This window comes from Eschscholzia californica, unplaced genomic scaffold, assembly GCF_041429995.1.
Source record: "Eschscholzia californica isolate CP2 unplaced genomic scaffold, dmEscCali1.0.p SCAF_4, whole genome shotgun sequence".
Classification (NCBI taxonomy): Eukaryota; Viridiplantae; Streptophyta; class Magnoliopsida; order Ranunculales; family Papaveraceae; genus Eschscholzia; species Eschscholzia californica.
In genome coordinates this window covers 43,449,424-43,475,619 of record NW_028238461.1, presented here as the reverse complement: position 1 = coordinate 43,475,619, position 26,196 = coordinate 43,449,424, and the positions used below count along the sequence as shown (strand labels likewise).

Here is a 26,196-nt window from a genome sequence, read left to right as displayed (position 1 = left end):
ATTTTTGATTCGACACAAACTTCACATTTATGATTGGGATTTAAATCAAATTTAGGTATAAGGTCCATGTCAATTAATCTTCTTAAAGAATCATTATTAACATGTCCTAACCTCTCATGCCACTTCATACACGAATCAACAATATAAGCAGAATCATTAATTTCATTAATCTTAGGAATAATGGTCATTACATTCATCTTGAACAGACCTTCACTTAAATACCCCTTTCCCACGTACATCCCATTCTTAGTAAGAATAAAATTATCAGATTCAAATACAAGTTTAAAACCATTCTTACTTAATACAGAACCAGAAACTAAATTCTTTCGGATGTCGGGTACATGAAGCACATTTTTCAGAGTTACTTCCTTTCCAGATGTGAATTTAAGTATGACTGTCCCGGTGCCTTCAACTTTGGATGTTGCCGAATTTCCCATAAATAAAGGTTCAGCGTTTTCTACCTTTTTATAAGATGAGAATACTCCTTTATCTGAACAAATATGACGAGTAGCACCAGTGTCTACCCACTATTCTCTTGGATTATTTACCCAGTTGACTTCAGAAATAATGGCACATAAATTAATCTCTTTGACACCATCAGACAAGTTATCTATCACTTTGTCTTCCATCTTTCTTTTCTTGAAATTTTTCTTCTAAGTTTTGGAGCGACAATCTTTGGCAAGATGTCCTTTCTTATTGCAATTGTAACAAGTACCTTTGAACTTCTTAGAGTTCCCATGATATTTTTCTTTACCGGAAAATTTCCTTTTCTTTTTCAGCCCCCCTTCAACCACATTCACTTTGAGATTTCAGAAGGCTTCTCATTCTTTTTCTCGGCAAGACGACTATCTTCTTCAACTCTCAATTTTAAAATCAAGTCCTCCAAGTCCATTTCCTTGCGTTTATGCTTAAGGTAATTTTTAAAATCTTTCCAAGATGGTGGCAATTTTTCAATGATTGCTCCCACTTGAAATGATTCACTAATCACCAATTTTTCTGCCTTTAATTCTTGTAAATTTAATTGGAATTCCTGAACTTGGCTAATGACAGTTTTAAGGTCTGTCATCTTGAAATCCAAGAACCTTCCTATGATGAATTTTTTCACTCCGGCAGTTTCAGACTTATACTTATTCTCTAATGATTCCCATAATTCTTTTGCCGTTTTAATCGGACTATAAACGTTGTATAAGGAATTATCGAGACCATTGAGAATGTAATTTTTGCAAAGGAAATCAGAATGTTTCCAAGCATCTACTGCAGCCACATTCTCAAAATCCGACCCATCTTCCTTGAGAGTGGGTGCTTCTTCGTATAACAGCCTAGCAAGGTTAAGAGTGGTCAAATAGAACAACATCTTTTGTTGCCATCTCTTAAAATCGGCGCCAGTAAACTTCTCAGGTTTTTCTCCGTGAGCAACATGAGTTGGAGGGACATGAACATTGTTTCCGGTATTACTTGCCATTGTCTGTTGAATACACAATTCACAGACTAATAAGAATATGGTAGTAAATTGTATACTTTTCTTGATTGTATACCGTCTTGACAATAAACAATAAGTAATCGATTTAAATTTAAAATTATAGAGTGAATAAAGCACTTACAAACATTAACCGAAACTGAGATGTGATAAGAATACCAAAGTCAATATTTAGATGATTACAAAATCACCAAGGTATGCTATTTCGACAGATTATCACTTAATTAAATAGAACAGGGATCCACAATATTTTTTGCCAAAGAATCAAAGAAGACAGGCAGAGAGTGTATAGGTTTAATTCTCATGCAAATATTTAAAGAGAAAGAGTCAAATAGACTTGCTCTGTTTCTAACAGAGACACACACCGAGGGTTTTATTTGGTTTTTGTAGTATTATATTATTTGAATTTAATACTAACTAAGAAAGAGAGTCTATGAACCAATTAAAACTAGATGAGTTGGTACAGGCAACCAAAAGGAAGATTAAACTTACCAAGTCTTAACAGTGCCTATCCCATGCAACATGCATCAATACAAATTGTCTAATAGCAACTAGGGGTCTACGATTTAGTGAGGACAGTAACTAATAAATTATATGTAAACTTTAATTTAGAAATAACACCACATAGATAAATGCCAGTATCTAACTTTCTTTTATGCCTTAGATTACTTTGTCAATATAACAGTAACACTAAATTATCTCGTCCACCATTATAGTATTATAGAACTAACTTGTCCAATTTGTCGAATGGTATTTCCATTAAGGAATAACGTCTTAAGATTGTTGGACTAATTAGTTTAATTGTCCTTCTCGAACACACAATTCGATAATGATTCCGTTCGACAAATTATGTAACAGACTAACAACAATATAAAGTATAATTTTATGACCGAGTCGAGTATTGGATACTCTCTCCTTAAGATGTTATTCGTCCCGCAATGGTGCTAAGCCGGGTTGTATATACGAATCGTCTCCCAGGATAAAACAGTCTTACCTTCTTGAAGCGCAACACTTCTTTCTTCAAGAAACTTCGAACCAAATAAGTAGAGAACTCTCTTAACTTCTTAGACTTCTAATGCAAACTCTAAATTCTGAAAACTAATTTATTTTTCTATGTCTAAAATGAAATCTGGATTATGTATATATAGATGATGGTGACTACATGGAGAGACATAATCCTAGAGATGTGTCTCTCCTAATTTTAATTCAACCAAGACAATTGTTCAACCAAGACAATGGTTCAACCAAGGTAATGGTTCAAATTGCCAACATACGAAATAAAATTTGATTGAAGAGATCGATGTTTTGTTCAAGTAGTTGTCCTGTTACACCATCAATGAGTTCACAGAAGAACAAATAATCTCATCGGCAATTGATATAACAGGAACAAAATACAACAATATATCATAGGACTTATAAGTAATATCATATATATATATATATATATATATATATATATATATATATCTCAAGATGTCAAGTTCTTCTTTTCTCCTTTTAAATGAAGAAAAAGGTTTTCTTTAAGGATTTTTATGCCATCAACAAACTAAACCCCAGATATCAAAGTTGACATTCAATGAAGCGTGCATTTGGTGTTTCAGATTCATGGGACGCGAATAGGAGTTGATCCGGTGGGGAAGACAAATGGAAAGAATTTGGAGCATTTGATTCTGTAAAGGATCCAGATTTAGTCTATACAAGGTCATTAACGTTAGGGTTTGTCCTAATCATATTTCTATGTGGCAGTCTAGTCAACATCTAGGACATTTATTTTGTCTTACTCACATTGATCTGTTTTGTATAATAGATTACTCTTTTAATTTCCCATATAACAACATCACACGAAGTTATATTGATATGCTTTCCATCTTACATATCAAAATGTTAGGTCCAGCTCGGCATATGTATCGTTAACCATTATGCCCTTTCATAGTAGATCTTGTTGGTTTTTCTCGATTTTTCTCCAGAAGTGTTGCACCGAGAGTGAGTCCAACTAGATCTTACTATAATTAAAGAGAATATGAGAAAAAAAAACATTTTCGAGACAATCCTTGCTTGGTACTTTCTTCCTGAAAAGTATAGTAAAAATGTCATATTAACCACAAACATATGTTTCCTTGTCCTTCCTCATTAAGTTCTTCCCTTCTATATCAAAACATGAATGCATTTTATGATCTTAAAGGATTGTTGAAAAGTTTTCTGTTTCTCACCCACTGAATTTAGGGGGGGGGGGGGGGGGGGGGGTAGTGGAGCAAGACTTTCGCGGACTCTTGAGAGTCCGCGAAAGTCTGAGGCATTCAAATCCAGACATTTGAGAGTCCACGAAAGTCTAAGGCATTCAAATCCAGACATTTGAGAGTCCACGAAAGTCTGAGGCATTCAAATCCAGACATTTGAGAGTCTATGAAAGTCCGAGGCATTCGATTGTAGACAAAATATGTCCCAGACTTTGGTGGACTTCATAGTTTGATGAATTTGTGAAGGATTTGGGACAAATTTGGAAGCCAAAATGTCTTTCAAAAAACAAGAGACATTTGAAGTCCATCATGTGATCAAACAACAATAATAATATTAAAATAATAAATGTCTACCAAATGTCCATCAATGTCCACAAATATTCACAGATGTTTACGAAAGTCGAAAAATATATTTTTGAAATGTTAGTATAAATATATTATTTCATGTGATTAAACAATAATAATATTATTAAAATAATAAATGTCTACCAAATGTCCATCAATGTTCACAAATATTCACAGATGTCTACGAAAGTCGAAAAATATATTTTTGAAATGTTAGTATAAACATATTATTTCATGTGATTAAACAATAATAATAATATTAAAATAGTAAATGTCTACCAAATGTCCATCAATGTCCACAATATTTACAGATGTCTACGAAAGTCGAAAAATATATTTTTGAAATGTTAGTATAAATATATTATTTCATGTAATTAAAAAATAATAATAATATTAAAATAATAAATATCTACCAAATGTCCATCAATGTCCACAAATATTCACAGATGTTTACGAAAGTCGAAAAATATATTTTTGAAATGTTAGTATTAATATATTATTTCATGTGATTAAATAATAATAATAATATTAAAATAATAAATGTCTACCAAATGTCCATCAATGTCCACAAATATTCACAGATGTCTACAAAAGTCGAAAAATATATTTTTGATTAGCACAAATATAATATGCATTACACATTTTGTCAATGGACTCAAGATCTTAAAATGTCCCAGGACATTTTGTCTATGGATCAAATGTCTTGAAATGTCTATAAAGACATTTTGTCTACAAACTCTCAATGTCTTGAAAATGTCTATGAACACATGTTGTCTATAATAACTCATCCGAAATGTTTTGAAATGTCTACGGGACATTTTATCTGTGAAAGTCTGTGAAAGTCCCGCTCCACTACCCCCTCCTTACTTTGAGTAGTTCTAGACACCACAAAAAAAATACCTAAAAGGAGTTCAATAATTATTAGTAGTACAATAAAACTCTTGAACTTTTTAAACTCTTATCTGTGGGCCCACTGCAAGTTGCCATCAAGAACATGACAGACTCCACCAGGATATACATCAGAGAGAGAGAGAGAGATTCAAAATAAGAACTAAACAGATTATTTCATTCACATTAAAAGGCAATACTTTTTTTTTGTAAGTTTGAATAGCACACAAGAAATGAAAGTAAAAAAATACAAACACACACAAGCTTTATGTTCAAAAAGAACATAAGAAATGTATTATAAGGTGGGTTTTTTGTTTTTGGCAACAAAGAAGAGAAACTTCATCACCCTAAGAAGTACCCAATTCACATCAAAGTTAGTCACTCTTGTAACCTGTAAAACAGTTATGGGTTAATCATCCTCCTCCCTCCCCAACTAGTTTCCTCTCTCACTCTATATTCTTCCTGTTAAGGTTGAGGAGTTTCAAGAAGGAATGAAGCTGGTTCAGATTTAGCTGCACAACCAAACTTGAACATACAATATTTCCTATGTACCCCAGTCAGCTTCCCTGTTCCTGCTTTCTGATGGAAAGTAACCATCAACCTTGAACAATCCCTACACAAACAACAAAACTTACAATCACTATATGAACGAAATTCGATCGAATTATTGAAATAGGTTTCTTTACTTCTATCTAGTTTGACCATAACTATATGTCTTAAATGGATTCTTCCAGCCCCAAAAGGAGAAGGGTCTACTACAAAATGAGGTTCCTCATGGATTATGGGTTTTTCTTGGGCCGATAGCCGAGTGCTTAATGAGGATTGAGTGTAAATTGGTTGGCAGTATTTAGTGATGTATGCAAGTAGTACAGAAAAAGAAATTGTTTATCACTCACTGTAGCTGATTTTCGGAGTAATTCGAATGCCATTGACTGGTGTTACTCCAATGTTTAGTTCCATAAAGTGCACAACGAGCAGTGTACACGGCTGCTGCAGCCAATAGAGATGGCGGGTACTTCAGCATTTCATATTCGACTAGTGATAGCTCTATCATGAAGAATGATAGAAGCTCCAGCTGTTCAAATTACACAGAATACACATAAGAATCACAATATGAATAACTCACTAAAGCTTGATTATTCATAATATTTAATAGCACTAACATTTCGCCATTTTTGATAATCAACTTTTAAAATTGACTAACCTTCTTGTCAGATTGAGCTGCCTTAAGGAATCTCTTCATGAACACATATGGAGTTGGAACAGACATGTTAAATTGTAATGTATTAACCATCAATTTCTCCTGCAAAAATGGGAGGAAAAAACTTTATAAGTACTTCCCAAAAGAGTTTGAAACTTGCTAGATTTATCGATTTAAAGTGGGCTTACCATATCGAGAACTTCCTTCCTCGTATAAGCCTTGTCCGAAATTAGAATTAAGTCCTCCACGACGGGAACGGAAACTTCTTCATACTTGCACGCCAAAAGCATCGCTGTTATTCCAACTAACTGAAGTTTCTTTCTCTCTACGGTTCGCCGAGCTAAGAATCTATCAATAATGTTTACCATAAGGAATAGCGTCTCATCCATGAGTTCGAACTTGTAGTGTACCTATTGAAAATTAGTCGAGTCAGAGTTACCATTACTAAAACAGTTCAATGGATTCACTCATCAAGTAATTACTTAAGTATTACGTATACCTCGATTAGCCAGTCAATAAGAATCGCTCTCATCTTCTCGTTTATGTCGGACTGCTGAACCATATAGTTGGGTGAGACACAACTAGAATTCTGCAATAATTGGGGCAAAGTATGAGTCAGATTTTTCTCATTATTAGATCAAGTTTGAGCAAATAGATTGTACAAACAAGTAACAAGCAAGTTCGAAGATCAAACCTCAGTGTTTTTGTAAAAAGTGTAGATATCTTCGATATAATCAACAACAGCAAGTGGGTTTTTCGAATCGGAACTATCTATATCCATTACAGATTCTGGAATTATATCCTCCATTTCAACTTCTTCCTATAGTTAGTAAGAACTTAGAACATTAGTACTACTTCAACCACCATTAAAATAAAAATACCATAAACATAAAGAAGTTCAATGATATACCATTAAATCGATTTCGTCTAGTATTGCTTCAGTATGTTTTACAAACATTGGATCAGAGAAACTACTATCTTCACTGTAATCTTCTACATCTATTAAAATACACTCTTCTGATCCCTTCAAACTCGAAATCGATGGGTTTTTAACTGGTTTCTCAGTTTCCTACAAAATTTAAGCAAACCACTAACTAAGATCAAAAACCCCAAAAAGAAAGAATAAGAAGCAAAATCAACCCATTTTGCTGAAATTTAGTTCAAAAAAAATGTAATTTGTTAAGGGTTTCCATTAAAACTAAATACCTGAGAGCAAGGTTGGTTCTTATTAGCAATTTCAGCAGCAAATTTCCTGAATAACAAGATAACAATCTGATATGTTAAAATGGAAGATCAACAAGAAAATAATGAAATTTAAAAAAAAAAAATTATCTTCAAACCTTGTAATTGGTCTATGAATAGGAACTGGTGGATTTTTATCACAAATTGCATTTTTTCTGAAGAAAAAGAAAGATTAAGATTAAACCCTAGATAAAAAAAAACATCAGAGATATGAATTCATGGAATAAACATTTAGGGCAAATTAGATATTAGGGTTTCGAAAATTTACTCTGATAGTACTCTTTTATTGACTGCACAAGGTAAAGGTACAGCTCCAACAATATTATTAATATGACTTAAAGCTCTTCGATTTTGACCAACTTCACCTGTTAATTTCCCACCTCCAATTCTTATATCTCCTTCAAAAAATTTAATAAAAAAAGAATTTAGAATTTCAAAAACAAATTTCAGAAGATAAAAAATTAAGATTAAAAAAGAAAAGGGGAAGATCCAAATTACCTTGAAAACGTGTTGATCTAACGTAACAAGGATTATTTTCGTCTGATCTACTACCCATTTTGACAAATTTTATAATCTGGATTTACAGATTTCAAAATCTCAAGAAAAAGAAGAATCCAAGAGATGGATGGAAGAAGAAGAAGAAAGATCAAAACCCTTTATTGGATTAACCAAGAAGAAAGATTAAAAACCCAAACCTAAAAAACAGTAATATACAAAAGATCAAGCCTTTAAATCAAACAGGTCGAAATTCCAGTAGGTATAGCCGGAACTCCGATCTGAAGAACCCTGAACGTAGAAAATCGGCTCAATCTCTCTCTACCCTCTACCCTCTACCCTAAACCTCTCTCTCTCTCTCTCTTTCTCTCTCTCTCTCTTTCTCTCTCTCTCAAGGAATCTCTTTCTCTCTCTAACTCAGAGACATAGTTGATGGGTTATATGAAGAAAATTGGAATGAAATAGAACAAGAGAGAAGAAAGAAGAACTAAAAAGGAAACGGAATAAACGGGCTAATGTCTGCACATGGTTTGTAAATTTTTTAAAAAATTAACGGCTAGTGAATAGGGATCGTTGGATTTTCCTTTAGATTAGAAATGAGACGTTAATCCTTTTGGCTATTAACGGCTACCTTGTCATGTGATTTTCAAAATTTTAATTTTTGCTCTCATCATCCACGGCAGAGTGGATGGTCCGCTCTTCACCACTCTTTCTTCCAATAAGCTCCTCTGCCACGTGGAATTTCTTTTTTTTCTTTTGAAAAAAGAAAAATTATTAATTTTTTATTTTCTTTATTATTCATTAATTAAATTAGGGTAAAATATTTAATAAATTATTTAGTTTTAATAATGGTTTTACATTTTCTTTGGATACTACGCGAAGTTACTCTGCCATTTTGTACTAAGAATGTTGTAGTAGCATATTAATTTTTATTTGTCAAAACGAAATCAAATTATACATGATGTTGATTTTGATCCATCATTTTTGACAATGCCTAGATGTACAATTAGTAAAATATTGAATCGGTTAATTATGTTACATTAATTTTGGATGGTTTGTTGATCTCTTTTTTATTTTGTTTTGACACAATGGTTTTCCTTTTGGATATACTTGTCCTACTTGTTTTTAGCAAGAGTTTTAAGAAGATCAATAATTTTTTTTTTTGATGCTCACAACGGTACAATATTTAATTTCAGATTTTTGTTGTTAAACTTTAAGAAATAAAATATAGGGAAGTTTTATAAGGCCTCCCCAATTTTGTTAAAAGGCCTCCCCATGAACCATTTTACTTGCTAAATTATCACTGAGGGGAGGCCTTTTAACAAAAATGAGGGGGCCCTATAAAATCTCCCTAAAATATAATAGAAAGTAAATACTTGATTTATCTCCTTAAATGAATATTGTACCTTGCCTTTTTATTTGTGATTCAACTATCATTATGGCAAAAAAAAACCCTAAATTTGGGAAAAGATTTGATGACTTTATATATGTATTTATGGTATTATAAGATGGCCAGCCTATAAGATTCTCATTTAAATTCTAATATGCACATTATTGTTTTCCTCGTAGTACCATATATAGAATGTCTAATTGCATTAAATATAGAATAAACGACATTGTTCGTCGTTTACTTTTGATGTTGTAAATGCAGTCTCTTCAATATAGCGTAATCTATTCGGATGAGCATTTATAAATGACATGATTTATTTCAACAAAAAAAAAATGACATGATTTACTTAAGTCCAAAGAGTTAGTATTTTACCGAGAAACTTACATAATCTAGGTTAGGGTTTCGGTAGTATTATTTACAAAGTCACTCCATTAATTAAACAAATTTGGAAAATAACTTTTGTCTTGAATAATTGATTAGTACAGTGTTTAGACATGCAAGAAACTAAGAAAAGGACTTCTTCTTGCCAAAAAAAAAAGAATTATTGAAAAGAATTATATCACGTAAATACAATCTTTGTTGTGACAGTATTTTGATTATATAGTTCACTAGTTGAGTAGTGATTGTCTGCTAATTCACTTTTGATAAAAATTCTTCCAGTCACCATTCCATTTCGAAAACCTCCACATATACTTCTTACGCTGCCACAATTAATTAGTTTCACGTACAACTATATATTACACCAGTATCCACTATTATTTCGCGAACCTCATAACAAGAAATACAATAATTAGCTTGTATTTGTTCATTCTCTCTCTACTTTATAATACCAAATAAACATTGAGTACAATATCAATCAACTATATCATCTTTAAACATGGGTTCTAAATGGTTATAAAATTTATATTGTTGGATTTCATGCATGGGCGGTTGCTCGTGACAATTCTTAAAAGTAAACAAAAGGAGTTGAATAAGATAATGAAGGCAGAATATTGAGAAGAGAAAGAATGAAAATTAGAGAGAGATTATTAATTAAAAAAAACTGGAGTTAGCAGATTAAAGGCTGGCAGTAGCAGTAAGAAGTAAGTGGGACTGAAGAGACCGTTAGACATTTGTCTGGTCCCCCTTTATTCAAAATTATTTAATTTATAACAACACGATTATTACTCAGACTATAAAATTAGTAAATCACCCAACTACATTTTTACTCAATCGTTCTTTTTAAGACTCTATCACTCTCTCGTTTGAACAAGGGTGCTGCTGTATGCAGTTGGTGGACTGTTCTATTAACACCCGATCTATAAGCAAATAAACGACCCGTCGAAAAGCACCCAACAAATTTTGACAGATGGAAGGACAACTACACTCATAAGAGCAGACCCAGCGGTTTAAACTTCTGATTTTCGGAGTCTCCAAATTTTTCATTTTTAGTGTCGTGCTCCTAACAGGAACTCTTAATTCCAAATTACGTGGTGTGTCGGTGTGTGAGATTTTAATTTCATTTTTCAACTATAAATTGTTAGCAGAGCCGTGTCTGAGAATTAGGAGGTCCGGTATCAAAATTTTAGTTGGGCCCCATTCTTGGTTCTAATAATCACCCGACCAAAAACAATTAAAATGTACTAATTGTCACTCTTGAATTTTATTTATTAAATTTAGTTATTTCTTTCAGACTAAATAATTTTAAATTTTGCATCGATAGATATTGAATAAGGTACAAAATTAAGAAACTCAAAGTCGAACCCTTGACCTCACGATAGCAATCTTAAGACATCATCAAAAAGACTATAAGAAACTTATGTTTGGAAGATACAGACTAAACAGTTTTATCGATTTCGGTGGGTCAGCCCACATATAAGTCCACCTCTCGAGACGAAGAGTGGGTCCCATTTTGAGGAGGGGGCCCAGGGCGGACGCACTGCCGGTCCCCCTCAAACAAGGTTCTGATTGATAGTTTCAAATTGAAATTTAATATTATTCTAGAGATGGAATTTAAAAACGAAAAATTAAAAATAAAAACAAAAAATGATGAAGAGAAAGTACAAAAAAATGATTTAAAATAACAACAAGATAAAAAAAATCAATTTAAAAAAAAATTAAGTGGGAGATCTTCTTTTTTTAGAGATCCAACCATTTGTTATAGTTGAGAGTCTCAAATGTAACACAAATGGAGCTAAGAGCCGCTCAGCTCGGGCTCCCAAACAAAAACCCCTCAGCCCGGACTCCCAGTTCACGGGGAGCCCAAACCAGTTGAAATATTTTGTGACTGGAGCTGGGCTCCCAAATTTAAATTTGAGAACCCAGTGCACCCAATATTGGACTTATTAGCTTTAACAGGGATTTGAGATTTTTTTTTTCTAAGCCCTACTTAGACTATTGAACCATTCATTCAACCTACTAGAGTTTCTAACATAGATCAACAACTTACATTAGCAACATAATTTATTTCTTCTATGATTGGAAGATTATAATGTTTAATCTGAGAAACAATTGTAGAAGATGAGAAAATTTTCTTTTACGTCTCTTTTGTCATCAAACTGACATATAACATATTTATATAATTAGCGAGAACGAGTCCAACTCTTTTTGTCATCAAACTGACTGTCTGACTTGTAACATATTTATATAATTAGCGAGAACGAGTCAAACTATGTGTATCTGGTGCATATTTTAGACAAAGCAAATGGTTGTTACTATCTCAACAAAAAAAAAAAATGGTTGTTACTACATATTCTTAGTACCAAAAGGAAAATATTCCCTGTTCTAGTTTAATATGAAAATATTAATGGCCCTCTAATGACGTTGTAGACCATAGGTTAATAGGTAGGACAAGAAAATACAATGATGTACATTTTGATCCATATACTCAATAGTGTACAATATGATATATTTGTAAGCATCATCATTGATGAACCACCTTCTTAAGCAAAAAAAGAAAGGCTTTAATTTATCCATCACAAAACTATGTTCTTCGGGTACAAAATTGACGACTCCAAAGTTCTGGAATCAATTCAGTTTTTAATACCGATTTCAATATTATTTTCTACTCCAGCACCGGTAAGTTTATGAGATTTAATTGATCATTTTTACTAACTAATTCGCCACTTATACTACCAATTTCTAATCCAACACACGAAGCAACTCCAATGATGGTAAGTCTTAAGGGAGATAAAGCATACTCTTTCCAACTTCTTGTCAACTTCCTTAGGAAAATAGCATTTCCCAATTATATTTTCTACTCCGGCACGAGTAAGTTTATGGGATTTAATTGATCATTTTTTAATAACTAATTGGCCGCTTATACTATCAATTTTTAGTCCAACACCGGAGTTGGCTCCAACAATGGTAAGTCTTAAGGGAGATAAAGCATATTCTTTCCGACCGTTATTTGTTGATCACTTTAGTGTTGACTTCGTCCGTTACAACTGCACCCTTAAAAGAGTTGGTTAAGATGTGAAGTTAGTCAAGATTCACCAAAGAAACAATGAAATTTTTTATGAAATTGAGTACATTTTCAAATACCGATTCTCATAAATGTCATTTGCCTTTTTAATGTTTGATATATTAATATAACTAGAAAAGAACCCAAGCAACTTGAAAGAAGAAAAAATCACTGTATTTTCATTTATAAACCACTTGTTTAAGATAAAATCTACATGTAAAAAAGTTCAGTTTTTTTACTGAACTTAGAATAAAATAAAGGACTTCAGAAATCTGAGCTTTCTAGATTTTGAAGCCAATTTGATGCAAGTTAAACTTAGAAAAGAAATCCTCCCTAACTTATGCATTCAAGAAGTATATGAATATCAAAAATCAAAGAGGAAAAAGTATTCGGCGTTCGACAACAATATCGTCGTTCTTCAATATTTTGGTTGCACAGTTACTCAAACAAATTATGCTTATCGGATTCGACTGATATTGGCAAACGGCTCGGGGTTAGCTTTTGGTGCAGGCTTAGCAGCTTCAGGAGCTCCAAATACATTCCAAAATCTTAAAGTTTCATCTCCTGCTGCTGATGCCACAGTACATCCATCTGGACTCTGCTCAAATTTCAAAAACACACAAGAATTGAAAATGAGTAAGAAAATTGAACCAAACCATCTAACAAAAAATTTGAATCGAGATTTGGGTTTCTTTGAATCGTTACCTGAGCCATGAATAGAACTCTAGAAGTATGACCAGTAAGCTCAGCCATTTTAACCATTGATGGGTACTTCCACAGAGTTAATTGGTTCTGAGTAAACCCATGAGAGCTTAAAAGTTCTCTTTCATTTTTGTTCCAAAGTAAAGAACAAACTTGTGAGCCAGTATCGACCGAATTCAAACAAGCTCCAGTGTGGGTGTTCCAAAATTTTATGCATCTATCGTTTCCACCTCCACCAGAAGCAAGTAGGTTCGACTGGAATGGACACCAAGCTAGGGCTTTTACTGCCGCAGTATGATCTTCGAGTCTGTGAAGCCATTGAGTAGGAGAATTTGAAGAAGAAACGGATCGGTCCCAAATATGAAGAAGATTATCATTTCCACCACTTGCTAGTTGCTGCCCGGAGGAAGACCATTTCAACCCACAAACCTCTTGATGGTGTCCTCTATATGTTTCGACAATGTGGGATCTTATTCTAACGTCGTTGTTCACAATCAAACCATCCATTCCACCAGTTGTAAGAACGTGGTTGTTCCAGTCCATAGCTCCAACTCGTGATCCATGGCTGCCTCGAAGAGTTCTTAATTGTCTGTTAGAAGTAGAATCCCATAATTGGACCTCAGAACTGTTTAATCCAATAGCTATATGACGACCATCGGGTGCCCAACTAACACTGGTGACAGGACCTTCATCATCGTCCACAGTCATGAGTTCAGAAGTTGATGAATCTGAAGCATCCCATAAGTAAACTGTGTTTCCAAGAGCAATTGCCAAGACATTACTGCTACCCCAATCTAACAAATTCAAGTAGTAATCGTCGAGGATCTCAGGAGCATCTAATGTTCTTTCAGATGTCTGTAAATGATAGGAAAGCAATCAGATTATCAGAGCCAATTTTCGATGCAGAAATTGAAGAGTCGAGAATAAAACAAATAACCCATTTTAAGGAGAAGAAGATTTACCTGAGGAATTGATCTTCGGGGTTTGGTTTGTTTGATTTGTTGAACAGATGTGGATGGTTCAGGAAACATTGGTTCAACAGGTGTTGGTGGCTTGTTCTTGAAAGCAAGGATTCTGGTTCTGTTCATGTTGAAAGCCTCTGCAAGTGCTTTTCTGTAAGCTTCTTTAGCTGGAGAACTCGCAACCGGGTTTTCCTTACCTTTTCTTGCCTCCATTAGCATGAACTGAGCATAATCGAAATCCATTGCCGAACGATTCGGGATGAATCTGTCCAACTGCAATTTCCAAACAAAAATCAATCCACTAGATACAATAAAAAAGACTATAAGGAAGAAGTGAAAAACCCTAGATTTCAATAATCATATCTCTGTGACCAAGAATACCATATAGATTAGGTTGACGAAAACTAATATCAGATTAGATTAGTGTTAATATTGAAGCCCTAAATTAGGTTAACGAAAAAAACCCAATCTCAGATTGATAAACTTAAGAGGTACAATCAGAAAACCAAGGAATAAATGGAAAACCCTAGATTTTAATAATCCCATCTCACTAACCAGACAACAACACCATTTGGATCTAATCTATAAAGCCAGAAACATATAGAAAACATTGAAACCCTAGATTAGGATACTGATAAACCCTATCTAAGAACCTACAAATTCCCAGATTAAAACAATAAATATAATCAAGAAACCCCTAAATTTAATGACGTAAAGAAGAAAGATTCTTGGAGCTACGGATATTTTTGTGAAAACCCTAGATTTGAACAAACTCATAAAAACCCTAGATTGAGAAACCACTAATATCATAAACAAGATGATAAATTGAATCAAAGAATACAAAAAATGATGCAAATCAAAAATTTCAATGAAGATAAAAATGGGGGCTTTTTAGATTCAAGAACATACATTTTCTCTGGAATTTCTTCTATGGAGCATCTGTTCTTGCAATGGAAGTCGAGATTGAGAGTTATTTAAAGAAATGAAAGATCCTCCTGCATCCATTATTAGACAAAAAACAAAGAAACAAACAAATATAGAAAGGGGAAAAACACACACAGAGATAAACCTGCAAAATAAAAATTAATCAAGCAAGAAAATAACAATAACAATAAAGTGAGCAATATCACAATTACTTCAATCTGCTAAAGAGATTGAATCGAGAGCTTATCAGATCGCGTAGAGATTAGAGAGAGAGGGAGAGGGAGAGGGAGAGGGAGAGGGAGAGAGAGAGAGAGGTTTGTGATTGGATTGGGTCTAGGGTTTGGTATTTGTACACAATTTGGCTCGACCGGGAAATAAACCAACGGCTATATTTTAGGCTGGAAATAAAAATAGCCGTTAAGATTTAGTTAGACACAAGTACCCTCGATTATCAGATCAAATGAAATTAGATCATAGATTCTCTTACTTTCAAAAGGAAAAGATCTTATTATCTCACTCATTGTCTTGGTCTCAAGATTTTTCTAACTTAAAAAGTAAAAAAGATTAATTGTAAATCCCTTGAATATATCCCAAAGATTTGAATTAATACTTAAGATCAACAAGATTTCCAACTTAAAAAGTACAAAATTTAATTGAAAATCCCTAATAAATCTCAAAGATTCGAATGTAGTAGGGTTTTTTGAAAGTCAATTTTCTTTCTTCAATATTTACTAGGTATAACCTGTGCCTCCGGTATGATTGATTGATATTTTATACATGATAAATGACCCTTAATTTGCAAAAGTAGACTTATCACAAATATTAGATCTCCTTTTAAGAAAGACGCACCAAATAAAATGGAGTATGTAAACCTTCATAAACAAAATGTTGTACACAAACAAATTCTATTTATGAAATTAAAATAATTACTAAAGGTAAGCACGAAATAAAACTATAATTAATATTTATGCACGCCAACTGTTTGATAAAAATACTGAATGAAGACTGAATTGTTTCCAAATCATATTGCAAATCAATTTGCAAACCATATTGCAAATCTATTTGCAAACTATATTGTAAACCACTGCATACCAGATTGCAAACCATATTGCAAATAAGTTTGCAAACCATATTGAAAATCAGTTTGTAAATCAGTTTGCAAATCATATTGCAAATCAGTTTGCACACCATATTGCAAATGAATTTGCAAACTAGTATGCAAACCATATTGCAGATCAGTTTGCAAACCATATTGCAAATCAGTTTGCAAATCACATTGAAATCAGTTTGCAAACCATATTGCAAACTACTACATTTATTGAAAAACATTTAATGAATTACAACCTATTTGTATTACATATTTTTTACGTGGGTTTGGGGGCGTAGCCCCTGTTCTTTTCTGGAGAAATTTAGAAACAATTAATAGAAGGGTTAATTTGACCCCCAATTATTTAGTGATATTAAGACTTCACCCCCAAAATCAAAAGTGTTCTGGCGTTAACCCCCAATTGCGTTTTTTCCGTCAAAACCCCGTCAAATGGTATGTGTGCGAAGTACGCGCGTGAATTGTGACAAAACTGCCCTCCATCTAATCCTACGGTGAGAATTTTTTCCCATAATCAACCGTGTTGAAACAAATTTAATTGTTTATTATACCAAATCTTTCAATTCAATCAAAAACTTACAACTAATTCTATCTCCCACAACATTATATCATCACCAAAAGAGTGGAAACAGGAAGTAAAAGCTTTCTCTTTCATGGTTTCTTGCCGTGAAATCATTCCGGTCGACAAACCCACCAACTACGCCATCATCTTCTAATCTAAAAACCCATCACCCATTTTCTTCTCTCTCTAATGATATTGTTTTTCTCTCTAGATTTCCATTACTCATTTTCTTTTTTACTCTCAAATGCCATTATTTTCTCTCTCTCTAGTTTCTTTCTTTTCTGGCTTTTTACTGTATTGTTATTAGAAAATAATACACTTTGTCTACTCATTAACCTTGTTTTCCATCAAATAGCTTCTTTTTAGAAGAGATCAAAAACATCAGACCCACTGCAAGAAACTCATTTTCTATCGATTAAGAAGATGTGGGTTCCAACTAAAGAGGGATTGCCAGGATAACAGTGATTAGAGAGCGGAACTAAAAAGACCAATTTTTAAGTGATTTCCTAGCAATTCGTAAAGATTTTTCAGGGTTTGATGGTTTTGGGTCCCCAAAATTTCAACCACAAAGTATTAGAAGCGATTTGGAACGAAATTGAAGCAATGGGTAAATCAATTAGGGCATGAAATTGATTCCTTGATGAAGTGGTGGCATGCCAGTAAGGAAACCCATCATTCTCCTTTCAACATCGACCATGGTGGTCGAAGGTGGTGTGGAGATTGATGGATTTTTACCAGAGATTGAACTATGTGGTGCTCTATTTTGAGTTATTCTAGCTGGTTGTTTTTTGGGAAAGTGGAATATGAAGTTATTTTAGATGTTTGTTTGTAGTGGGGTGCTTTAGAGAGAGAGAGGGAGAGATAGAAAGAAGAGAGTAGTTTAAAGTTGTGAAATAGGAGAAAAAAATGTAGTTGTGGAGGGTTTTGTCTAGGTTATTTAATAACCTTTGATCATTGGGGAAGAATTCTCACCTTAAGATTAGATGAAGGGCAGTTTTGTCAATCCACGCAAGTGCTTCGCACGCTGACCATTTGACGGGATTTTGACGGAAAAAAGGCAATTGGGGGTTAACGCCAGAACATTTTTGATTTTGGGGGTGAATCCCTAATATCACTAAATAATTGGGGGTCAATGTCAAATTAACCCTTAATAGAATAAAAAATGAAGAATTAAACTTTCGAAAAGAATTTAATCTTTCGAAAAGGATTTAATCTTTCGTTCATCCTGCATTTATTGAAAAATATTTAAAAAAAACATGTGAGTATGTTGTGAACATTTTGAAAAAACTAAATTGAAACTGACTTGTTTGAAAACTAGAATGCAAACTACTGCAAATCAATTTGCAAACCACTACAAATCAGCTTGCAAACCACTGCAAATTAGAATGCAAACTAGATTGCAAACCACTGCATACCAGATTGCAAAGTCCCCAAATAAATTTAGAATCCTTTTGCAACTTAGATGTTAATACTTGCACATCCTTCAATACAAACGAACTCAATTTTTGTACATCATGTATGTTGCATTTTGACGAATTACAAACTATTTGTATTACGTGTTATTTTACGGGGGGTTGGGGGCGTAGCCCCCATTTTTTTTGTAGAAATTTTAAAAACAGTTAACCGAATAAAAATGTGAAGAATTAATCTTTCGAAAAAGATTCAATCTTTCGAAAAAGATTCAATCTTTCGAAAAAGATTCAATCTTTCGAAAAAGATTCAATCTTTTGATTTTAATCTTTCCTTCATCTATTGAAAAAGACTTAACGAAACGTGTTGTGAATATTTAAAAAAAGAAAAGAAAAATTGAAACCGATTTGCGAAGACATGCAAACAGCTGCAAATCAATTTGCAAACCAATGCAAACCACACTGCAAATCAGTTTGCAAACCAATGCAAATCAGTTTGCAGCCCACTGCAAATCAGTTTGCAACCTACTGCAACTTAAATTCATAAGACCAAATAAGTAATCAAATATATACTCAACATAATCAAATTAAAAAACTATTAAAGATTCATCAAAATATTCACAAACACATTCATCATAATATTCAGAACAAATACTCTATTCAAACGCAGATAAACCTGAAATCATGATTGTAAATGTGAAGAAATCTCTCAGTGAGGTTCCATTAAAGACACTTTGAGCACATTCTATCTTCCCACATTTAGCATACATATCAATTAGAGCAGCAGAAAGATTTGAACTTCTTGGTAGTAATTCACTCTTATCTATATAAAAATGAATCCATTTCCCTTGAATAAAAAACGATGGTGCAGTTGTCTTTATTGAATAAAAATAGTTTAGTAGAACTGACCATGTATCGACTGTATGTACATTTCGAAATATAAAATAATGTAGAAGTCGATGGCATTTACAATGCTTTGATATATTAATATAATCAAAGTAAATTAGCATTTGCTAGTTATTGTATTTGCAATCTTTTTGTTGTTTAGATATACATCTTCGTTCTCTCGGGTCTGAATCCTGAATCTTGCACTACACGCGGCCTCACAGTATAATATTATAGGAATGATTTATATCGAAAAATCTTATTTGATTATATTCACAAAGTTCATGTTTGAAACCTACTGATGGCTGAGACGAACTCAAATACAAATATACATATATTTTTGTTAAAGAAATATAAATATATTTAGATTACTATATTCATTACTGTATAATCGTTGAAGAAAAACAAATACGGGCAAAAAACTATATATTTCGTGGTTAACAAAAAACCCATAAAACTCTACCAATAAGAAATTTTGCAGACAGTGTATAGAGTATAGACTACATCAATAGATAGACTAAACCTATTTTTTTTTTTTTTGAGCGAAAACCATTCTATTAAATGGATAAAAGATACAACTTCAGTTCCGGAAATAACATAAACGTTACAACAAGGTCCTGAAATGCAAGATAACGCAACAAAGGGGTTAAACTACCAAACAAGGCACATTAAGTGGTTAACGCTGCATCCGCCAACGAGTGGGCCACTTGATTCGAATTCCGTCTACAATGCTGGAATGTAACGTGTCTATTCCTTGCGCGTACACGTAGGGCTTCTAGCTCCGTCGATAGGCGCCACGGGGCTATCTGGGCATCGTCGGATAGAAAAAGGGTTAAAACCCTAGAGTCTCCTTCTATAATGAAGTCATTAAGCTCCATTTCTTCGCCGAGCTCTAACCCTAGTCTGTATCCAATCATCTCGCTGTGGAGAGGTGAAATCGGTTCGAAAATCTGCGATTTCGTAAGGATTATTGTTCCTCCTGAATCCCTTGCTACTGCCGCCGCACCTGCTTGAAGATTTCTAAACGCTCCATCCACATTGATCTTAATGATCCCTTCTGGAGGTGGTATCCATTCGTCAACCTGCACTATGTTAGCATCTGATGAATCAATTAAAGAAATTGAGAGGTACCTGAGTTCTGATTTGATCGACACCCAACATCTTCCGAGCTCTAAACCTATTGTGCCCCTTCCACCTACGAAGGACTCCCTTTTGGGGCTCATCACACCATGGGGATGATTGATAGGTCATCCCAGTCTAGCATATCATGGTTCATCTAATGTTTAAGAGGTTTTTTTCAGGTATGCACCTGAATCCTTTAAATCAAATACACCTAAAATAAACCCAACAAAACATTCAAACCAAACAGAAACAAAATCACATCAATTCATACATCGAGTGTGACACAGACGACCAACTACATTTCACATCACAATATAGTGTTTACTTTGAGCATATGCTAATTCCTTGATACACAAAATGAGTAGAAACAGACTCTGACAATGCTAAAGGTGAAATAATATTCTAGTTCAACTTACCCAAAAGAAAGAAATATTATGCCAATTCATAATACGTCTCAGTATAACAAAAAGTTACTACCAGATTCCTAATCATACCAATTTTCTGTATAAATAAGCATTGGGTCCTGCGGCGAAACCTCAGTTAGAGTGCTTATATCAGGAAAACAACTTAGATCATCTGTGCAACATAAAAGTCGAGAAACACCAGTCTGGATATCGTGTTCTACCCAATCAAATTTCCAATTACCAATCCTTGAAGACGGGCTCGCGTGTAAAATCAATCTCTGACCATCAAAGAAGATGGGTTCAATATAAACTTTACTATCCTTCTCAGTTTTTATCACATCTTTTCTCTTCATTTTCCACTTGTTGTTTTCATAATCGTCAAGTACCCAAATTACTATTTCATGTACTGGGGTAACAACGACAATGTTCACTTCATCTTCTACAACTCCAAACCAAGGTCTCCATCTATTTTCCATCATTTCCCTTACGCTCTTTGGTATTTCAATCATTCTGCTCTCTTCTTTATCCGCATTGAATGCAATAATATGTCCATTGCCAATTAACCAATGTATAATTCCTCGCAAACAAACAGGATTGGACTTTATATATACCCAGTCATTAAAGCTTATCCTCGTAGTCTTCTTTGAATCTCTCCAACGCCATTTCTCGTGATTGTAAATCTTGAATCTAACCATTGTCTTTGTTATGACCATGCAAACTACACTGTAGTGGTTATAGTAATATGGAGAGGTAGATGTTGGCCCAAAAATTAATCCGAAACAACAAGTGCTTTGTTTGAGAGGAGATGGAATAAGTTGGTTTTTCTTGGTTAAAGGGTTAAAAACGCAAATGTAATTGTAGCTTCCAAAGTCAACCAACATAATGCCATGACAACTAGCTGAGATTTTTACCTTTAAATAGTCAAACACTTGAGGTAGAGGTAAGCAGCCTAGAGAAATGGTGGTCTGATTAAGGAGATTGGGTAAAACAAAGGGCTTCCTCCTAACATCGAACTTTTCACGTAAGCCTAAAGAAAAGGTGGTCTCAGTAAGGAGATTGGGTGAAGAGCGAGCAAAAGTTCGCCGAAGGATTTCTCCATCAGTTGAACAGTTAGAGAAAAAAACTACAAGCATCTCGATTGGTTTGACGACTAGTATGTTTGTTTACAAAGAAAGGATCAGAGATCAAGGATTGCCATCTTTTGTTTATAAGTTTAAATCCAGTTACGGCTTTTGCAGGCAGACGTATTAGAATTTCACATAGGAGATCGTCATCAAGCTTGTTTGCAATCGTTGTTGGTATATAGTGATCTGCTTACAAAGAGGAGACACAAAAAGAGAGAAACTTAGAACCATCCGAACCATCTCCTTAGGAAGATAATCGGATGCAAGGGGAATTAATTGGGCACACACAAATATTATAACTATAAGTGAAAGTTTAAGATCAACATAAGAATTAAATCAAATCATTTACTAGTGCAACTCATGTGTTTTTCAAAATCATCATCATTAAAGAAAAAAAGTTATTCATATAAAGGTCATACAATATCTAGGGTTATCGGATGGATGAATGTCATACTTTAGCCCTAGAAAAATGGAATATTCATCAAAGCAATGTCCAGAAAACCTAATTAGCCCCGGGCACTTTACTCAAAGGAGATGAGAGTTAAATGTTGGATTATAAAAACCCTAGAGAGAGAATGAGGAGTACCTGTTTTGGTTTTCACAGTCCTACTGCTCTCGTAACTAGTCGTGCGTTTCAAGGTTAGTTTAGAGGTCATTCTTCTGTCGGAAGGTGGTGACGGTGATGAGTGATCCCGGAGAAGAAAATGGTTTGGCGGGAAAACAGGAGAGTCCCAATCCCTCTTTTTTTGCTCGATGCTATCTAAACTAAAATATATCCTTGTGTCCTTTTATTAGGACCTCCCACATTCTGAGGGCGTTTGAGTAAAAGGGGTGCCTATAGCTATAAACTTGGGCGCCTATAATTGTCCACCCCCAATGGCAAATGCATAAGATGATAAGAGCAAATCCAGTCTCAGTCTGTCTTAGGCCGAAAAAACCACTATTTCACCCAAAATTTTCAGCCTCAGCTCAGCCTCAAAAATTCAGCTCCAACCCCAACCTCTCTAGAGGCCGAAAATTTGTTCGTGTGGGAAACGCGTGTGTGGCCTTTTTGTTGGTGTGCGAAAAATGTGTGTGGTTTTGTGTATATACAAAACAGATGTTTGAACTATTTTCGAAATAATATTTTTTTTTTCAAAGTTGAAAAATTATTCGGGGACATACATTTTGGTGGATGTATTTTAATTATTAATGCTTAAGTTTTTTAGAGTTTAAAAATTAAAACTAATTAAAATTACGAAAAGATTAATTACATTCAAAAAAAGAAAAAAAAGAAATGGAAGAAGTTCCTAGCCATTGGATTTTATCCAACGACAAGGATCACCCCAACATGACCGTTGGGAGTCCCCAACGATCATGTTGGGGACCCTTCAGTCGGCCCTAATGTTAGGGGCGACTGTGCTTGGAGGCCCGGGCTGAGGCCAAAATTTTGGCCTCAGCCCGACCCTCACTGGAGTTGCTCTAAGGTGTCGTTTGGCAACGAAAAGTAGAAGTACTTTTGCTTGTAGTAGAAGTTCTTTTGCTTTAAAAAAGTAAAAAAATTTCAAAAATATATTTGGCAAAAATGTTACTTAAAAGTATAAAAGTCAAAAAGTTAGTTTGGTAACTCAATTTACTTTCAATAATTTTATTTTTCTTTCTCATAAAGATACTTGATTTTAATTGAATTTATTTATGATTTCCACGATTACTCTTGTATAGGAAGTAGTGATGATATTGGTGGTAGTGGTGGTGCCATGAAGGTATGGTTATGGGGTGTGGTGGTGGTTGAGGTTTGATGGCTGGTGGTGGTGGTATAGAGGTATGATGGTGACGATGGTGGCGGTGGAAGTACGGTGGTGGTGATGGTGGAAACGCGGTGGTGGTTGAGATACAATGGTGGTAGTGGATAAGGTATGTGAGTGATAGTGACGGGGTTATGGTGGTGGTGATATGGTGATTGTAATAAAGGTGGTAGTAATGATGGAAGTATGGTGGTGGTGGTGGCAGTGAAGGTACGGTGGTGGTGGTGGCAGTGAAGGTATGGTGGTGTGGTGTTGGTGGTGAAGGTACGGGGATGGTGGTGGAGGTGGAGCTACGAGGTGGTTGTTGTCGAGGTGTGGTGGTGTATGGTGGTGGTGGTGGTGGTGGTGGTACGAAGGTGGTGGTTAAGATGTGGTCGTGGTATTTGAGGTAGGGTGGTGGGGGAAGTGCAATGCTTGTTGTGGTGGTGGTGAGGGTAGAATGGTACGGTAGAAGTTTAGTTGTGGTAGTGGAGCGGAGATAGACAAAAAAAATCGTCAAGTAAAATTCATGCATGTCTACAAAAAAAAAAGTTACTTTACTTTGAAGTCAAAAGCTAAAAATTTTAACTTCAAAAGAAAGTCAAATTTTAACTCTAATGAAGTCGGTAATTTTTGCGTACCAAACTAACTTTTTGACTTTTCCACTTAAATAAACAAAAAAAGTAACTTATTTTAGTCTTGCCAAACGACACCTAAGACATAAATATTTGTGAGATTTTGACATCGACCCCTACTTTTATATCGATATTAGGACTACGCCCATGTTTTTTTTTACTTTTAATTTACACCCCCACGTGGACGAAAACCGTTAAATTCTAGTTAAAAGTCAGTTGTGTGAATCGCACATGTGAATCAGGACAAAAATGCCCTTACGTATGAATTTGACATTGACCCCCACTTTTATATCGATATTAGGACTACACCCCGTTTTTTAAAACTTTTGATTTATACCCCCACGTGGACGAAAAACATTATTTTCAAGTTTAATTTCAGTTGTGCGAATCATACACGTGAATCAGGACAAAAATACCCTTATTTACATTTTAATTTCCTTCCCAATATTTATTTTTATTTATTCTATTAATCAACTTCATCAACCATAGACAGTCATTCCCTTCCAACGACTCCCATCACAATATCCTTCAAGTACTTCTGGATACTTGGTTACATCCTTCAAGTACTTCCTTGACGCGTCCTGACCGGACAAACCGGACAATTTCCAAATTTTGTTGGACACTGTCGTTCTCACCTTCTTCTTTTTTGATTTTAGGGTTCCAAAACTGCTGTTTTGTGCTTAAAACACCAAAAACTCCTGTTTTAAAATCCTTTTTCAAAGAATCACAAGCCATTAAACCCGTTTTCGAAAACTATTTTCATAAAGCTTAAATCTAATGTTTATATGCTTTGAAATAGCTTTAAATTAAAACCTATGTGATAATGGCTTTAACTTTTGATTTATACCCCCACGTGGACGAAAAACATTATTTTCTAGTTTAATTTCAGTTGTGCGAATCATACACGTGAATCAGGACAAAAATACCCTTATTTACATTTTAATTTCCTTCCCAATATTTATTTTTATTTATTCTATTAATCAACTTCATCAACCATAGACAGTCATTCCCTTCCAACGACTCCCATCACAATATCCTTCAAGTACTTCTGGATACTTGGTTACATCCTTCAAGTACTTCCTTGACGCGTCCTGACCGGACAAACCGGACAATTTCCAAATTTTGTTGGACACTGTCGTTCTCACCTTCTTCTTTTTTGATTTTAGGGTTCCAAAACTGCTGTTTTGTGCTTAAAACACCAAAAACTCCTGTTTTAAAATCCTTTTTCAAAGAATCACAAGCCATTAAACCCGTTTTCGAAAACTATTTTCATAAAGCTTAAATCTAATGTTTATATGCTTTGAAATAGCTTTAAATTAAAACCTATGTGATTACGTCTAAAGAACATTCAAACCAATCAAATATGTGTCTGACTCTATATTCAAACTCATCTATCTAACTAAACAAGTCTGAATCTAATTCGACTAACCAAAACTAGTTAGCATGTAAGACGTTCGTGATGCCACTGTAGGGTTTCGTATGTCTCTAAGACTACCTAATGTTGTTAGCGGAATCTCAAATATCTATATGTTTAACACTAGGTGTCAAGATCGCATCCATGAACTAGTAATGAGTTAATTACCTAAAGAAGAATACCTTATACGCTTTCCTCGAATTCGATTCCAATGGCTTTTCGGATGATCAAGAGATTCAAAGTAGTAGCTCCTCTACTTGAGGCACCAAGTAGGTTGACTTGAACTCCCTCCCTTTAAGTCAGCTAGGAGCTTGATGAAGGTTCAGATGAAGAACTCCTACTTCTTGACTAGTTAGAAAGAACTGGGAGCTTTTCTCGAAAACCTTCTCTCTCTAAGATGTGTGAGAGAGTTGATTTTCTCTTGAGAAAATTTCACACCTCTTCTGGTTCCCTAATGACCCTTATGTA

General features: G+C 34.3%; 3 protein-coding genes and 1 long non-coding RNA gene across 4 annotated transcripts; all 4 read right to left on the bottom strand.

Moving 5' to 3' along the window:
* Positions 1–796: 796 nt before the first annotated feature.
* Positions 797–1,462, bottom strand: LOC147544914 (uncharacterized). The gene has a single exon (XM_086635773.1). It carries the CDS (start codon positions 1,460–1,462, stop codon positions 797–799), a length of 666 nt encoding a protein of 221 aa, XP_086491899.1.
* Positions 1,463–5,104: 3,642 nt separating this feature from the next.
* On the bottom strand, positions 5,105–8,399 carry LOC147544913 (G2/mitotic-specific cyclin-2-like). The gene is made up of 11 exons (XM_086634428.1): positions 7,889–8,399; positions 7,659–7,788; positions 7,489–7,545; positions 7,355–7,400; positions 7,059–7,217; positions 6,843–6,968; positions 6,648–6,737; positions 6,337–6,558; positions 6,152–6,250; positions 5,844–6,022; positions 5,105–5,560 (listed from the first exon to the last, which is right to left on the bottom strand). Exons 1-11 carry the CDS (start codon positions 7,944–7,946, stop codon positions 5,413–5,415), a joined length of 1,314 nt encoding a protein of 437 aa, XP_086490554.1. The 5' UTR covers positions 7,947–8,399; the 3' UTR covers positions 5,105–5,412.
* A 4,470-nt stretch (positions 8,400–12,869) lies between these two features.
* Positions 12,870–15,877, bottom strand: LOC147544912 (cell division cycle 20.2, cofactor of APC complex-like). The gene is made up of 4 exons (XM_086634427.1): positions 15,291–15,877; positions 14,382–14,654; positions 13,423–14,274; positions 12,870–13,315 (listed from the first exon to the last, which is right to left on the bottom strand). The coding sequence occupies exons 1-4, from the start codon at positions 15,384–15,386 to the stop codon at positions 13,175–13,177; spliced, it is 1,362 nt and encodes a 453-aa protein (XP_086490553.1). The 5' UTR covers positions 15,387–15,877; the 3' UTR covers positions 12,870–13,174.
* Positions 15,878–20,634: 4,757 nt separating this feature from the next.
* On the bottom strand, positions 20,635–22,678 carry LOC147544911 (uncharacterized). Its single transcript, XR_015239873.1, has 2 exons — positions 22,503–22,678; positions 20,635–22,102 (listed from the first exon to the last, which is right to left on the bottom strand). It is a non-coding gene; the product is annotated as an uncharacterized LOC147544911 (long non-coding RNA).
* Positions 22,679–26,196: the final 3,518 nt, after the last annotated feature.